The 15,837-nt window shown below is 35.0% G+C and overlaps 1 protein-coding gene across 1 annotated transcript in view; it reads right to left on the reverse strand.

The window, feature by feature from the left end:
• GRIK2 (glutamate ionotropic receptor kainate type subunit 2) overlaps positions 1 to 15,837 on the reverse strand; it is a 432,872-nt gene that overhangs the window by 196,039 nt on the left and 220,996 nt on the right. Inside the window, exons 7-8 of the mRNA XM_086461343.1 lie at positions 8,054 to 8,197; positions 6,684 to 6,791 (exon numbers count right to left, since the gene is read on the reverse strand). Of these exons, the coding sequence (XP_086317469.1) occupies positions 6,684 to 6,791; positions 8,054 to 8,197 (252 nt within the window). The remainder of the gene's footprint in view (positions 1 to 6,683; positions 6,792 to 8,053; positions 8,198 to 15,837) is intronic.

Below are 15,837 nucleotides of genomic sequence, written 5' to 3' on the forward strand. Positions count from 1 at the left end.
ACTACAGCTGAGTGATTAAAAACTTGCATCCAAGCTTCCATGTATTTAACTATTAGGTAACTATCGGGTTACTGCAGGCCTGCAGAAAGTTTGGACAGGAGTTTTAATTCTTTTACTGTGGCTTTGATAAATCACAATTTCTCTACTTTTAAGTTGGGGGGGGGGTTGTTTGTGGGATTTTTTTTAATAAAACACTTTTCTGAAAAAATTCTGAAGTAGTTTGCAGTCTTTTAATTCAGTGACATCATCTGATCTAAGACAATGGTGGCAAGGCAATGTAACTTCTTTATGTAACTGTATGGAACAAGTCCTAAACCTGTAGGCCAGATGAAAAATACATTTTTGTGATACTGTCAGACATCTTACTAAGAGGAAATTAACAGCAAATTCCTATTTTGCCATTCACCTTTACACTGAGGTTTCCAAACAGTCAATCAATTCTATGCCACTTAAAACTCTTAAATAATCTTCACAATATTAACAATTCAACAGCTCAATAGTACAATTTCAAACCTAAATCTCACCAGAAGTGTTTAAAAATAATCCGTGTCACTACTAGAGGACAGAATTTAGCAAATACTAAAAAAAAGGTTGGCTAATGTTCACCCAAATTCAAAATTTATTTGATTCTTTTGGGTTGAAGTATTTTGTGCATTCAGTTTCAAAAAAAAAAAAAAAAATCAGAAAGATAAGTACGATTGTGCTTATTTGCTTCTTTCCAAAAATATTTCTTTAATTTCATAGAAAAATGCAATTGGCATAGTTTGTGAAGCAATAGTACTCCAGGAAAAAAGTACTTACCAAATAATAAAAATTAAGTAAAAATATCAGACCTGTTAGATCAGAGTGAATAATAATTCAAATTTTGAATACTGAAAACTACAACAGTTAATATGTACAATAAAATTATTTTTTAAACCTTTGATAGATTTATACACTAGAATAATTAGAGATAATTATGATACATTCTTGGACCTTTACCTAGAATAGAGAGTGCTGATTACAGTAATTCATTTATATAGTCTGCTCAGCAATCTAGTAGGAACTTGAGAAGAAGAAAGCTATATTGAACTTTAACTCAAAGTTATAGTCTCTTCTGGAAATATTAGTTGGGGTTTTGTGACATTTAGCAATACATTTGGTATCAGAATAAAGTCTTAAACCTTCTTAAACCTTAGTAAAATTCTCCTTTTTTCAAGGTTATTGGTTATTAACATAACCCATTTCTTAGCTGATCTATAAAGTTAAACATAAATTTAACCTGAAAGACTTTTTCAGACTTTGCAGTCTTTTTTCACTGTATTACAAATTAAGCCTGCAAACAAATAAAAAGTTTATAGGTGAATATTTAGACATAGCTATATAAATTTAATTGCATTATAAGAAGTGGTAGCCGCCTCATCCTATTTATTTTCAAAGATACAGCATGATCCTACTCCTACAGCATATCTAAAGTGCATGTTTCCTCTTTAAAATAAAAATGCAATTTTTCATGTAGTAAAGATCTGATTCTAATCATGTCAATCATAATACACCAAGTTATTTATAAAAGAAAATAAATATCAAAGTTATAGTCTCTTAGTAACACCCAGACTTTCTTCAAAGATAGTACCCTTACCAAGAGCCATCCAATATAATTGTCACGATTTAACCCCAGCCCGTTGTTAAGCACCCCACAACCATTCAGTCAGTCCTAGATGGATGGCAGGGACAATTGAAAGGGTAAAAGTCAGAAAACTCATGGGCTGAGATAAAGACAGTTTAATAATTTAAAAACAAAACAAAACAAAACAAAAAACCCTCACATTGTAAGGAGGAAAAAAAAAAAAAAAAGAGATAGGCAAATAAAACCCAAGAAAAACAAGTGATGCAAGAGAAAAAAATCGCTGACCCACCACCCGATCAATGCTCAGCCATTCCCCAAGAAACGCAGCCCCCACCAACTTCCACCCCACAGTTTTGTTGCTGAGCACAGCATCATATGGCCTGGATTATCCCTTTGGTCAGTTGGCATCAACTGTCCCAGCAGTCTCCTCTCCCAACCTCTTGTGCACCCCCAGCCAACTCACTGGCAGGGCAGTGTGAAGAGCAAAAAAAGGCCTCGATGCTGTGTATGCACTACTCAGTAATAACTAAAATATCAGTGTGTTATCAAACTATTTCCAGTACAAATTCAAAATGCAGCCCCATAGAAGATGCTATGAAGAAATTTAACTCTATTCCAGCTGAAGCCAGTACAATAATTCCCCACCTCCCAAAAAAGAAACATTGTACCCTCCCGAAACTTAAAATTTGCTGAGTTTACACATACTCTAGTTTATGGAGCATCAGTCTCATGAGATGTTATTCACAAAACTTCAATAGATTTAAGTAGCTTCCTTACTTCAACATGTTTGAGAAACAGAAATTTATCTTTATGAATAAGCAAGTATCCTTTCAAGTATTCTCCTTTTTGAACCTCCTTCAAAACTCTCCTAAGAAAACTAACATTCTTTTTGTCTCTGAGTCAATCAAAGCCGTGCATACTACTCACAGTCAAGTGCCACAAGCATTGTATTAGGAAGGATCATTACCCTTCTGCAGTGGTACCAACTGCCTAACTATGCAGACAAAATCAGAGCCATATTCAACCCCCAAAGAATTGACAAATGTGTCTACAGTTTACTATCTTTTCTTTATTATATTTTGTAGGATATTTATTAATAGTAGTGATCACATCATGATTTACACCTCAGTGTGAGTAATGTTATTTCTTCCTAAACATGTATTTCCTGGATGTGAATTGCTTCATTTATTTTTCTTTCTTTAGAAAAATTAATATGCTTGCTTTCTTTGCCAAATATCATATTAACAGCAATAGTTCCAGCTTCCATAGATCTGTTATTTCACTTTCTTTTTTTCTTTAACTTTTACAAAACCCTCTGTTTATGCCACTTACTGGTTTTTTCCCAGATCATCAATAAAGACACTAACTAGAACAAGATCTTACATTGATATGATGGGCAATGAATTATAACTCATTTTGTGTCATTTATACTCATCCTGTGTGTAGGTTCTCGAGCAAGATTTCAAGTCAGTTGTTAGCATCTCTATTCAAGAAAGGCGATTCTTCTTCAGTGACATTTTTTTTATATCAAAAGTGGTATTAAATTCAGGTATTTGTTATCTCCCTGAAGTACAAAATAATTTTCCTCATGATGGCAGCTTCAATGACATACTGATTGATTGTAAACTAAATGATAATTTGCTTGTTGTACTGGATTGCCACAGTTAGCGATTTTCACTGTGCTTAACCATAAATAGGTTCAGTGTGTCCAGAGTGACAGTCAGCAAATTTTGTTGTACATTACATTAGCAGCACTCCAATCATCTATTAATTTTGTCATTTTCATCTTAAAAGAAGCTATCATTTTTGTCAGACATGAATTTGATTTGGAAACACATACTTCTTATTGATTGATGCTTGATTATCACCTCTCATTCAAGTGTTTCAGGAACAGGTATCTTGTGTAAAATCTGAGATCACACATGACATCTTTCTTAAACCAATGAGCAATTTTTTTGTTGGCACTGACTTCAGCAGTGATTGCACTTAAAAGACATGACTTAGATCATTTCCCATTATACTAACCAGGCAATCTATCTAGGACTTTTTTTATTAAAATCTCAAAAAGAAATAGGTCTTCTAGAAATGTTTCAGAATAACTCTTTTCTCTTCCCTCCATGAATATTTTTCTCCCCATTCTGTCACATCTTCTTTCATTCTGTCACAAAAGCATTATAGATTACAACTGAAATTGTTGGGTTGAACTGTTGTTCACATAAGGAATTGTTCCCCCATATTTGGAAAGAGGTTCGATGAAATAATGGCTATTTACAGTATGGAAAGACAACACATATAATATGGCACATATAATTCCCATCTCCCCATCTTCTCTCATCCCACAAAATGAATTAATGAATAAATAAATAAATAAAAACTGTTTAGGAACTCTATCTACATAGCCAGAAAGGCTTGACAAGACGGTGGTTGGGAAGAACATTTGGAATATACAAGACAAGGACAAAGACAAGGAAAGGCTCCTTAACAAAGAAAATAAAGAGGATAGAAGAGCAAAGAGATGAAGAGGGACAGGGATTAGATGGAAAGGGAAACAGACAGGGAGGAGGGAAGGGAGAGAGGGAAGAAAGGGAGAGGGGGGAAGAGGGAAGGGAGAGAAGGAGAGAGTAGCATAAAGCAGAAGGGAAACAGTGTGATGTATAGAGATGGAGTGCACATGTGAAGGGAGGGAGGCAGAGGTCTAAGAGAAGGGAGCGGGATTCATTATAGCCTTAAGAGAAGACAATCTCGTGGGGAAAAAAAACAACTTTGAGCCAGTTTTTTTTAAATAAAAGGCCTTGCTGAAACACCATCTCTACTAGGAAGTGTCCTGCTCTAGAGTTTAATGACTTACCTTGGACTCAAGAAGAATAGGGTTTGTATTCTTTCAGAACAATCAAGTTTTCTTTAAAGAAAAACATTTATTTGTCAACATTGGTTTCTCTTTCTCAGTAAAATACCCTATTCATTCCAAATATTTACTAAGCAATTCAATCTAATGTGCATACACCTTAATTTTCCTTTTCCTAATCTCAAATCACTACACACTACAGAAACTGCTTGGCTTTTGCTCATATGTATCTTTGAATCTGTGTAGCATTCCTCACGATTCTTTGCTAACACTTTCCTAACTTCTAAACTTTTCTAATACATGGTAACCAATTATTACTGCTGTTTCCAAAGATTGTCAGCACATTTTGGTGAAAAACTGATATTACCACATCCCTATATCACATGGCCAAAATGAGCCATGAAGGCAATAAAAGTATCTTCCTTTTCTGTGAACTTCTGTATATACAGCTCAAGCATGCATTGGTTATTTTTAAATATCCGTACCATTTACAACTATTTCTGTCACTGCTTATTATGTATCGGTCATTATTACTGTTTCCCAAGTTTCTTTTTTCTATTATGTGTTTTAGAGTAGTGTATTTCCTGATGAATTTTATTTTCTTCCCATATTTCTAAACTCTGCAGACCTTTTTGGTTTATTTCTATATTTTCAGCAGGGCACATATCTCCTAATATATTGTCAACTGAGATTTTATTTTCCAGAAAACCCATGTTGCCTGGTGCTTCTCAAATGCCACCAATGTTCTTAAAGCCATCCTAGATTACAGAGACTTCCTTTCCTTATTTTCAACAGTTACCACCTACATGCAGACTTTTCAGCCGCTGACTATTTAACTATTCCCATGCCATCAATTCTTCCATTTCTGTTTCCAGTAAGGAATACAGGTTGCATTGCACCTATTCTACTCATACACAAAGTTCACTTGCTTTTCAAATCTTATCATTATATATATCTTCACCACACACCCCCCTTAATTTTCTAGAGCTCCCTTCATGGAATACTTTATAGGAAGACTCTTTATTATCAGTGCATTGCTGAATGTTTTAAAATAAAGATTAGTCCTTTAATCACAGGTTTGTTGTTGGATATTTTAAAAAATGCTATTACCTATGTAAGCATTTCAAATCAAGCTCATGGCTTTTTTTAAAATCTTCCTACTAAAAGAACATTAATATTCCAAAACTAGTACCGGGGGAAAAAGTTTTGCAGAAATATGTTGTTTATGCTAGCTTCTCCATTCAATGATTTATAGAAGAAAGGAAATGCAACTCTGCAGCATAGTGCCTTCCTTATTTTCTCTTTTTATTTGTGGCCACAATTCACCTTGGGACAATAGCTGATAAAACTTTACCTGAAGATGAACGGGAACATAGTGCTTACTGAACACTGAACACCACAGCTAAATACAAATTATAAGGCAGATACAGATTGCAAAACCTTTGTCTGCTGATAACAATGTGAGACACTGCAGTTTCCTGCATTGCCTCTCCATGGCAGGGTGGCTGGAGAAGAGAGAGAAGGTGATCTCATTTTAGATCACCCTGATGACATGTAGGCAGACCAAATATCTGTACACGCTTCCCATGGCCTTTAGTTCAAATACAGACAATATTAGGCTATGCAGAAAGGGTGTTTCTTAACCCTTTCATCTTTCACTCCATCTCTGAACAAGAAAAATTCATGTCAGAAGACAGACAAACCCATCAAGCTACCTGTTCTTAATTTTTAGTACCCCATACAGATAGAATCTTTGTATTCCAAGAAAGGAATCAAAGTTCCCTCTTAAACACATAAAATTACCAAAATGAAACTATCTTATTTCATTCTGTTTGAGGTAACTCTCCCGAATTAGTAAAATATAAAGAAAATACAAATACACATACCCACAGGTTCACACATGAGGATAGGCAATGGGATTGGAACCACAATTAAAACTAAACTCAATATAGAGTGAAGACAAAGTATATTAATGCATGACTCCAGGTCCAGCTACTCACTCTTCCCCAGTCCTCTTGAACCTAAGAACATGGCTAGAAGCACACAGTTAAGAGGCCACTGACAGAGGTCAAGATAACAGCTTTTACTAAAAGATTTTGAAACCAGGTATCAAGTTAAGAACAGTTATATTGTTTTATGTAACACATGAAAAGTTATTGAAAATGCTACTGTTTTTAGGGGGTGGGTATTTGTTTTGTTTCTCATCACTTTGGAGGTAAATGTCTTACACACCTTTTCAAGACCTTCTTCCTTGAGGCTGATAACATCTAAATCAAAATCTGTCCTTAAGCCATTGGTTTTGTTGAAAGTTATCCTGCCTGTGAGGCCTTCCCAGTGGGCCTATGGAGAAAGAAAAAACAATTTCTATAAATAAATAGCTTTTCCCTTTTTTTGCCCAAAAAGGAACAAATTTTACTTCTGCCAAAATGGGAATATTAATTACTCATTTTATCTAAGTAATTTACCTTGTGACTGATTTTTTAAAAAAGATTTCATATTCAATTTTTGCTAATTAAATCAACCTTTCTCCAGTCTTCACAAACCATGTTTTTAAACAACTTTCCATGTTAGCCAGCAGACTCATCTTACTAAATGGGATAAAAGGCTCTTTTGTTTTCATTCCTCCATCATTCATGCATGCATTTCCCTTTCTGCTTCCCTACATGCTCCCCTTCCCCCCAAGCCTCAATCTCTTTCATTAGTGCTAGATTTCATTATTCTGTCAGGAAATTTCATTTAAATAAAGGCTTACTTTTGCAAGATGCTGAGTCCCCTGAAACAACCCTGAGACAGCAAAAATTGAGGTCACTGAGCCAGTCTTCCAGAGCTGACACCTTGCTTTTAATAAAGTGTGATATCCTCATTGTTTTATAAATTAAAGTCTACCTAGTTCTAAAACTATACTAAAGTAGAGGAGAGAATGCGTAAAAAAAAATTATCATCCCAAAAGGAACCAATATTAAAAATAGGATTAAATTCCATTGAAAATATTTCTCTTTATCATAGTATTTTGCATATCTAGACTGAGAAATATGTTAATAGGAGTTAGTTACAGTACAAGAGACCTGAATATTCTACAGTATTCACCTAGCTTTACTTTAAATCACTATCTATCAGTATCGAAACAGCATACTAGGAGACCAGGGCCACATATATTAATTTGCCATAGAAAAAAAAAAAAAAAAAAAAATTTATATCAGAGAGTAAACTTCGTTCTTGGCCACTTTGAACTTATGCCAGTATTTAGTTGCTGAATTTTTCATAGTGAGTATATGGTTTGGGGTTCCAGGAGTTTGGGGTTTTATGCCATAAATGTTCCAACCACAACCACCCACCACCCCTCCAAATATCTACAAATAAAAATTTTATTTAGAATGCAGTTATTTCATCCTTTTATCTTTCTTTTCTCCAACCTCAGAAAAACCTGCTTTCAAATAAAAATGCTGCCTTGCCTGTTAAACTCTTTATATATAACAAGCTGAGAGACTCCCATCTACTGAAAAAAAAAAAAAAAGGCAGAATTCAAGTAAAGTGGAAACAAAAGAAAATGAGAGTCGGGAAAAAGGAAATCTGTGAAGCAGGACACAATATTAGTGACTTACCTCCTTAATGAGACTCATAAAGCGGGTCCCAAATCGCCACGGTTTGTGGCGATTACACTGTAGTGAACTGACAGTCATCTGTGGGAACTGTTGGACAGCCACTGACACCACATGAACTGCATCATACATTAGTGCTGCATCCGTCTGAAATTAGAATGAAATCAGAACCATGAACACAAAACAAAACCATGTGACAACCCAGCAGTAAGAAAAGGGAAAAAAATATAATGAACTGCTCATTGTGTCAAAAGGAGAAAATGATCTGATTGCTTGTGTAGCACTGTAAAATGCAGCCTTACTGTCAAGTTCTACACAAGATGTGTCAGGACCTTCAGTCTCATCTTTTCTCTTTTTAATGCTGAAAGAAGGGCCCAAACACTGACTTTTCAGGATCACAGGAGAGCACTGGTCTCCCTGACGACTCAGATTTTTTAAAAAAAGCCATGAATTAGGGGGCTATATAAATCACTGTATGCATGTTTGATTCAAGTCAGTTATTTCCAGGAGCAAGGCAAAAGGAAAAAACCAAAACATTAGCAAGGTAGCAAGACCTTAGCTATGAAGGAAAGTGCACAGGCTAAGCAAATATTTTTCTGTTTGGAAATTACAGACTAGATACAGTCCCAAAGGTACTCAATTGATTAATTAATAACTTTTTTATGAGTATCAGTTTAAATCCCTAGGACAGATCTAACCAGTATCTTCTATAAATCAGAGGCAAATTAGAATTGCATTATAATGCACATTCATTTCAATGGTTTTCATGTCCCATCCTAAATAAACAGGCTGTTTATACCTTGTATGTGCTAACTAATGTTGTATTAGTAAAGGACAGAGACAGCCTTTCAGTGCATACTGTCGTGCTGTACAAGAAACTGACATCTCTCTCCTGTTCTAGTTGTTAAACAGAGGCAAGACTTGGAACCAAGAGCAAGAGAGGACCTTAGATTCAGCTGGTGGAAATGAATGCTATGCCATCTGCTCAGCATACCTTAGAGAAAAAGGACCTATTTCCCCTTCTCATTCACATAATTAGTGAGCTGTGAAATTAGTTCTTTAATGGATAGGAAACCTGGAGATTATTGCACTTGTCACAATACAATACAATGCAATACAAAATGAGCTTATATAGTGCCTTTCATGCAAATGCATCCCAAGGCTCTTTACAATAAAACTAAACATAAAAATGCAAAAATGTTCTACCATTACATCCCATAAGCTACTGTTAAAGAGGAAAATATGCGTTTACATTTAAATGACTCTCCCAAGGAGAGATTTCAAAATTCAAACAGAAATAAATCCTAATTTTAAAATAGCCAGTATAATGATGCCAAGTAGTTTATGCAGGGGCTCCAAATCAGTCAGAAAATATTTTTGCTGCCAAATTGTTCATTATCTTCAAGGCATTAAAGTGCTTTTAAGGCAAACGGATATTTGACAAGGAGGCAGCATAACACCAAAAAGTTGGAATGACATGCTGAGTAAGCGTCATACAAAGCTTAATATTCTAGAAGCAGAACTTGGTAGTATTTGGAGTCTAGACAATAGTTTTTTAAATAAACTACACAACAAGTATAACACATTAATTTTGGCTCAGAAATGAAATCTTTTTTTTTTTCTTGATCAGGTTTACTTCTAAAACTGTAGTCCTTGCAGCAATGAAGGGAAATTGAAATTGCTGTGAGACTTTAGCAAAAGCAGCCTGTGAAGAAGCAACTAGAAGTTCAAAAACAGCATTAACTGATTAATTAGATATAAACTTGGACATGGAACTGATAAGACTCATCAGCAGGAATCAAATGGACTTTGCGCCAGATGCAGAGCAACATGGCTTTCTGTCAAATTCTATAAGCCACTGAGCTGGAAATCTGTAGGATGACAAGACAGCCAACTCCAGTGGAAGCATTAAAAAAAATCCATTGCAGTTTTAGAAGTAATTTAAATTCTGATAATATTCTTCTTATTTGACTGATGAATATTGCTTCACCAGAAATAAATCTAAATCAGAATGTGCTTCTTTTAAATGCACACAGTATAAACTAATCATTGGCTAGGAGTTGAGTGCTCTATGTGATTTTTAGATGCTACAAGATAAACCCTTGATTTACATAGGATGAGATTTCACAATCCACCTTGTATAGGATGATTAAAAATAAATGTAGGCTTAATTGTTTGTACTGAATAAAGATAGATAGAAAAATATACTCAAAAATATATTCGTTTAGTCATTCAATATTGCACTCATCTCACCGTGTGAAATCATCGATTTTGCTACAAGAGAAATAAACAGCACAGAACTCAGGAAAAGATATAAAATATATAGTTGAATTTGCACATTGAGCTCTTCTCTTGGTTGGTTACTTTACCTTTCCTGAGCGACAGTAGGAATTAACAGTTGTTGGCCTACCTCTCCACCCTTGTTCATTAGGCTCGCTAAGCTTTACGTCTCACTGCCCTTTGTTCATACTACTTTCTCTTCCTTAAATCACGCTTTTGTAACTGTGCTTTGTGGTACAGGAAGCACTGCAGGTTTCAGCAAGAGCCTGTGCCGGCACCAGGGAGAAAATGTGCCTAATTCAACTTTTCGGATTCTTTAGTTTATCTAAACTGAGATTTAGCAGCCTGGAAGGAAGATGAGGCAGAAATTCAGGAGAAGCAATGGTTCTTGAATTTCAGATAGGAAACAGCTACAATGTTTCCATTTACTGAAGCACACATAACACAAGAAAATAATGTTATTGAAAAATGAGATTAGTACTGTTTTAGTTTACTTGCATAAACCTTTTAAGAATTATGTTGCACATCACAAATAATCTTGCTACGGTTTATGAACCGTGGGTTGTGGGGGTTTTTTGGACTCACAATACTACTTAGTGTTCATGACGACTTCCTTGGATACAAATAAACTCATTTAAAATACAGCTCATGGTACTGTCATTTGTATTTCTACAACTACAAAAGAAAAAAAATTACTGCAACTACAGAAACTACAAAAATTTTTCATCAAATTGAAACAGAATGAGATTGAGAAAAGTGATTAAGATGTCAGGTGACAGATGTCTATGACCACAAGTGTGTTTTTCAGTTGACTCTGTCAAGTAACAAGAAAGCTTTTAGCATTCAGGCAACAGTTTATTCAGAGAGGTGATTTCACTCAAATAGAGAGAAAGTACAAACCTCTGTTTGATTTGTATCCCAAACTCAATTGGATACGACATATTTCTTCTCAATACCGTTCTGTCATTCCTTTACCTCGTGTCTTACTGTGGGTGTTGTGTTTGCCTCTTTTACGTATGTTTCTGTACAATCACTTTTGAGTCTTGCTAAATTACTTGCTAAATACTGTGTAACAAATTGCATGCAAGTATTCTAATCTCACTGTGAAAGGGCTCTGGTGGAGCTGAACTCAGTATAAAGAAGGTAGCAAGAGTCCCCTCTGTTATTAGAGAAAGAGTCTGTTATTTCTCCCTGGGCCTACTCAGGGTAAAAGGTGGTCTTTTTCTTCTTTGTCTCCAACCACACCCAAAGATGTCCAAGGCACATGACAAGCCCTGGTAGATACATGCTATGTTTTTTGTCACATGCTTGCCCTGGTTAATCAGTATTGTAGGGAAGGTTTGAGGTTTGGGGGCCTGGAGCTGGGGCAGGATGTTGGCCGGGTAGGGGTTTTTACTGGTTTCTAACCTATATGGGTGAAGCTGATGCATAAGAAAAACTCTATAACCTGGATCTCAGCCAAGAAGAAATCTTACCCACATAACAGAACTGGCAAACTGCTTCTCTGCCAAGTTTTTCTGTCCTTCTTACGACATAGAAAAGGTATGATTGTTAGTGACCTTCAGCATGGCTGGTGGTTTACACAAGAATCAGATGAAAATCCTGAAAACAAATGGGCTGTTCATGCACTACAGCTGCAACCTGAGGTCTAGGTCTGTATCTTAAGACCTTCCCAAACAAGTGAGAGAAAGGGCTCACACTCTGACATACAGATAAAATCCAAGCAAGCCTAACAGAGGAATCATGGCCTTCATAACCGTCTTCAAGCTTATGGTACATAACAGCTCATTAATGCCATTTGATATCTGACTCAACAAATGTGCTAACTGCTTTTAGAATACCTGTGCCTAATTAACTATTAAGCGTTAAAAAAATTTGCAGATTCCACCTTCAATGACCATCGAATCATGACTTGTGTGTGCACCTTATTTGCCCAGCAGTGTTTTCGTACTACATTTCCATTTACCTCCATCAAATGATATGAGGATTTCATGTACCAATAAACCACTGTACTCTGGTGCAATATCTCAGTGCTCCAGAATTACCTCTAAATTGCAAAAACATGTGGGTTTTTTTTAGAAAACATTATTTTTATCACACAATCAAGTTTATCATTAATTTAAGATGACAGATTTCTAGGCTGCCTCTGTTTCTTCATGAGCTATATCAGAAATGGTACACTTAAACAGAAAATACCATATTTCAGCTTTTACTATAACAAATTGTAGTCCTCTGTAATTTACAATTTAAAAAATGAAACTGTTACATAGGCATGATCTGGAAGAACTTTCAATTACTCAAATACGGATGGTTAAAAACAAGTTGAAAGCAGGAAAAACCCCTCAGGTTTTCAATTAAATGTTAAATTAAACTAATGTGATTGTTTTTCCCCTTAATTAAATTTATTACTAATAGAAGTCAATGAAGAAATATGGTCTACTTAAAAGGTATTCTGTGAAGTACTTGAAAACACCAAGAAATTTTGTTCATTGAGTGACATATGAAATAAGGCAATAGAAAAGAGAAGCTTAATAAATTTAGGTTTTATTCTTTAGTATTTAATCCAATGTGGATCCCAGACAAGAATGTGTAATTTGCAATATTAGTAGTTTATTCTCCCTATATCAGAAGATTCCTGTATTTACAATTCTGTGACACACAAGATCTCGTAATTGCCATCTTTACCCTGCCAATTTTTTTGAGTGACTGTGGGGAACTTTTTCCACAGAAAAGTCTTCAAAGGTCCAAACAAGTTTAAAAAAAGAAAATTAGTTAGCCATTTAAACTATCTCCCTAATGATACAAGAATTAACTTTATGAGGATTAGACTGCTTAACCATTTGCAAAATGCTTTTATGGTAAGTGTAAGATATTATTAAAGATGACCTCCTTGCAAGTATGATACATACTTGTTTACAGTGATCTGTATTTTGTCTTTGAACTTGACTTTATTTATTCAAGTCATGTTCAGTAAAAGCAAATTAATCTCCCTTTAACTCTGAAAGAAGGAAAAGGAAAGGGGGGGGGTGTTTTTGGGGGTTGGGGTGAAAGCTTCTATTTGTTTCAAAGAAGGAATAAAACTCCCAAATTTGTCTCAGAATTAAAGTCAGATACAACTCTTCTATAACACAACTTGAAAATCTCTAGACAATCCAACAAGACTGGATTTTTCACAATAAAAATTTTAAATATTTATTCAGGAAAGATGTTGTCAAAATATATTTCTCCATCAAAAACAAAGCAAATGAGGAAGAAAATGCGGTAGTGTCATATTCTATAGCTCACTTGACTGGCCCTGTCCAGTCACAAGGTGGAGGTCTGAATCTGCATTTACCAGTCACTATTGTAATTAGCATCACGTTATAAATACAACATGAATTAAATATATCTAGATTTTTATGCAAAGAGAAGTAGTTTGCTAAAATTATTTTTTTAAAAAAACACCCAAACAACAGTTCTTTAACAAATAAAATGTACCATGCAAAACAAAACTGAAGTAAAAAAAAAAACATATCTTGAAATGTAGTATTCTGATTCTCTAGTCAATTCTGTGTTAAACTGAATTGACTTGCTAAAAATTTCAGCGGAGGCCACTGTACAGTTCACTCGAAATACTGCATCACATGAGACAAGATTTTCCCACTGATTAGTAGAGTATGCATATACTTTCCTACTTTTTAGTTCTTACACTGTCTTTACCTGCATGTTATCTGAATAAGTACTACTACATTAAGCAGGATAGCTTATATTTTTCACATGCAGCACATTATTCTCTTCAAGATTACCTGTGTCTTCCTATCTCTAGTTTGGAGGGTTTTGCTTGGTGTCTGATGGTCGTTAATGTATTGTGAAAAATTTTTTGCATTAATTAAAATAAGGCTTAAATTCTTTTCAAGTATGACTTCATTGGCTGCATCAAAAATTAAATGAAACTGAATGCAAACATTCACATATGTATCTGCATTTGTTTCCTAGGTGACCATGACAAAAGTATCCAGATAAACGCATAAAAGTGAAAGAACACTTTCCACTTCTTTTTTTTTAACAAAGTCCTTGAAAATGTGTGAACATGTTAAAAGCTATTCACATGGAGTCTTTAATCCATTCTGAAACTTATTTCATCATACAACATCATTTGTTACAGACTGAATTTCTGTTAGCTACACAGCCATCTCAGACCATAGTATCTTCTGAAATAAACCTAGTTCAGACTGACTGTGGTCACTGGTTTAACAAAGTGTTAACATGCTCATGTCATACTGCAATAAGATTCTCTCACTGAGCTTGTATTTATAGTACCTGTCCTTGTGACAGTTTAGAACATAATGAGAATGTTACGTTCCCATTTGGCGGAAGGAATGTAAGTACACGAGGCAGGACATGTTCCAGAAGGACTGAAATTTCCGTTGGCCCTTATAAAATGTACTTTATTTCTTACACACCAGTAATGCCATGATAGAACACAGGATGAAAAGTCAGGTTTTGGGGTTTGTTTTTTGGGGGGTTTTTAGTTTCTTTTTTTCAACTCTCAATATATTCAGACTGTTTCTCGTCAGCTTTCTGAGGAACAGAGATGACATAGCACCACTAGGAGGGTAAGAGCAATAGCTCTGTTTCTTCCATCTAACAGCCTGAAGAAGTAGATACTGGAGGTACAATGAACAGGACAGCCTAGTCAAATCTCCTCCCTCTCCAGCCTAACCTGCTCATGGAGAAACAACTTTATTTAGAATGCACTGCACAATAAGGATTTCAATGGCATACTTACTCATGTCAAACTCCTCAAAATACCCCATAATCAATCTCCTTAGCCTGCTAAGCAGTACTTCTCCTCTGACAATCACTTATTTTTCTCTGTTATCCTTACCGGTAATTTAACACACAATACATAATTATTAATTACAAAACCTTGTATAAGTTGCATATTTCATAAACCAACAAAATATTTCCTTTTTCTTCTTCTACCAAAATCCCCACCTCCTGCCTTTCATTTCTTCCCATATTAGTCTTCTTTTCTAGATTATTTCCATTATAAGCACAGTGAACAGAAATATGCCTTTGTGGAAGTTTTCATTATTACTCTTATTTTCCTTTGAAGACTGATTTTATGATAGAAGCTGACTTCCCTTCCTTTCTTTTAAGCGATTCAGGAAAAACAGATAAGAACAAAGATGTGAGAAAAGTCTGACAACACTCAGAAGTGAGGAAGGGATGACCACCTACAGTGCAGAAGAGCTCTCATTACTAACACTGTCTATGACTTTCCTTAAAAGCTGTCCTGTTTAATAAAAAATTACAAAGTTGCCTTTAAAAATTACTGGACATGAACTACAGAAACTACGATACTGCACATAAAAAATAAGCTAAGATTTACTTATAAAAACCTGTAGTTTCTTTATTACAGATTCTACCATTACCTGGTAATAAAATTTTAAGGTACAGATCTTGAATTATGTTAGGACAACATGATTCTAACCCAAAAAAACAGAATAACCAGTAACATAAGA

This window comes from Leptosomus discolor, chromosome 2 (assembly GCF_034619465.1).
Source record: "Leptosomus discolor isolate bLepDis1 chromosome 2, bLepDis1.hap2, whole genome shotgun sequence".
Lineage (NCBI taxonomy): Eukaryota > Metazoa > Chordata > Aves > Leptosomiformes > Leptosomidae > Leptosomus > Leptosomus discolor.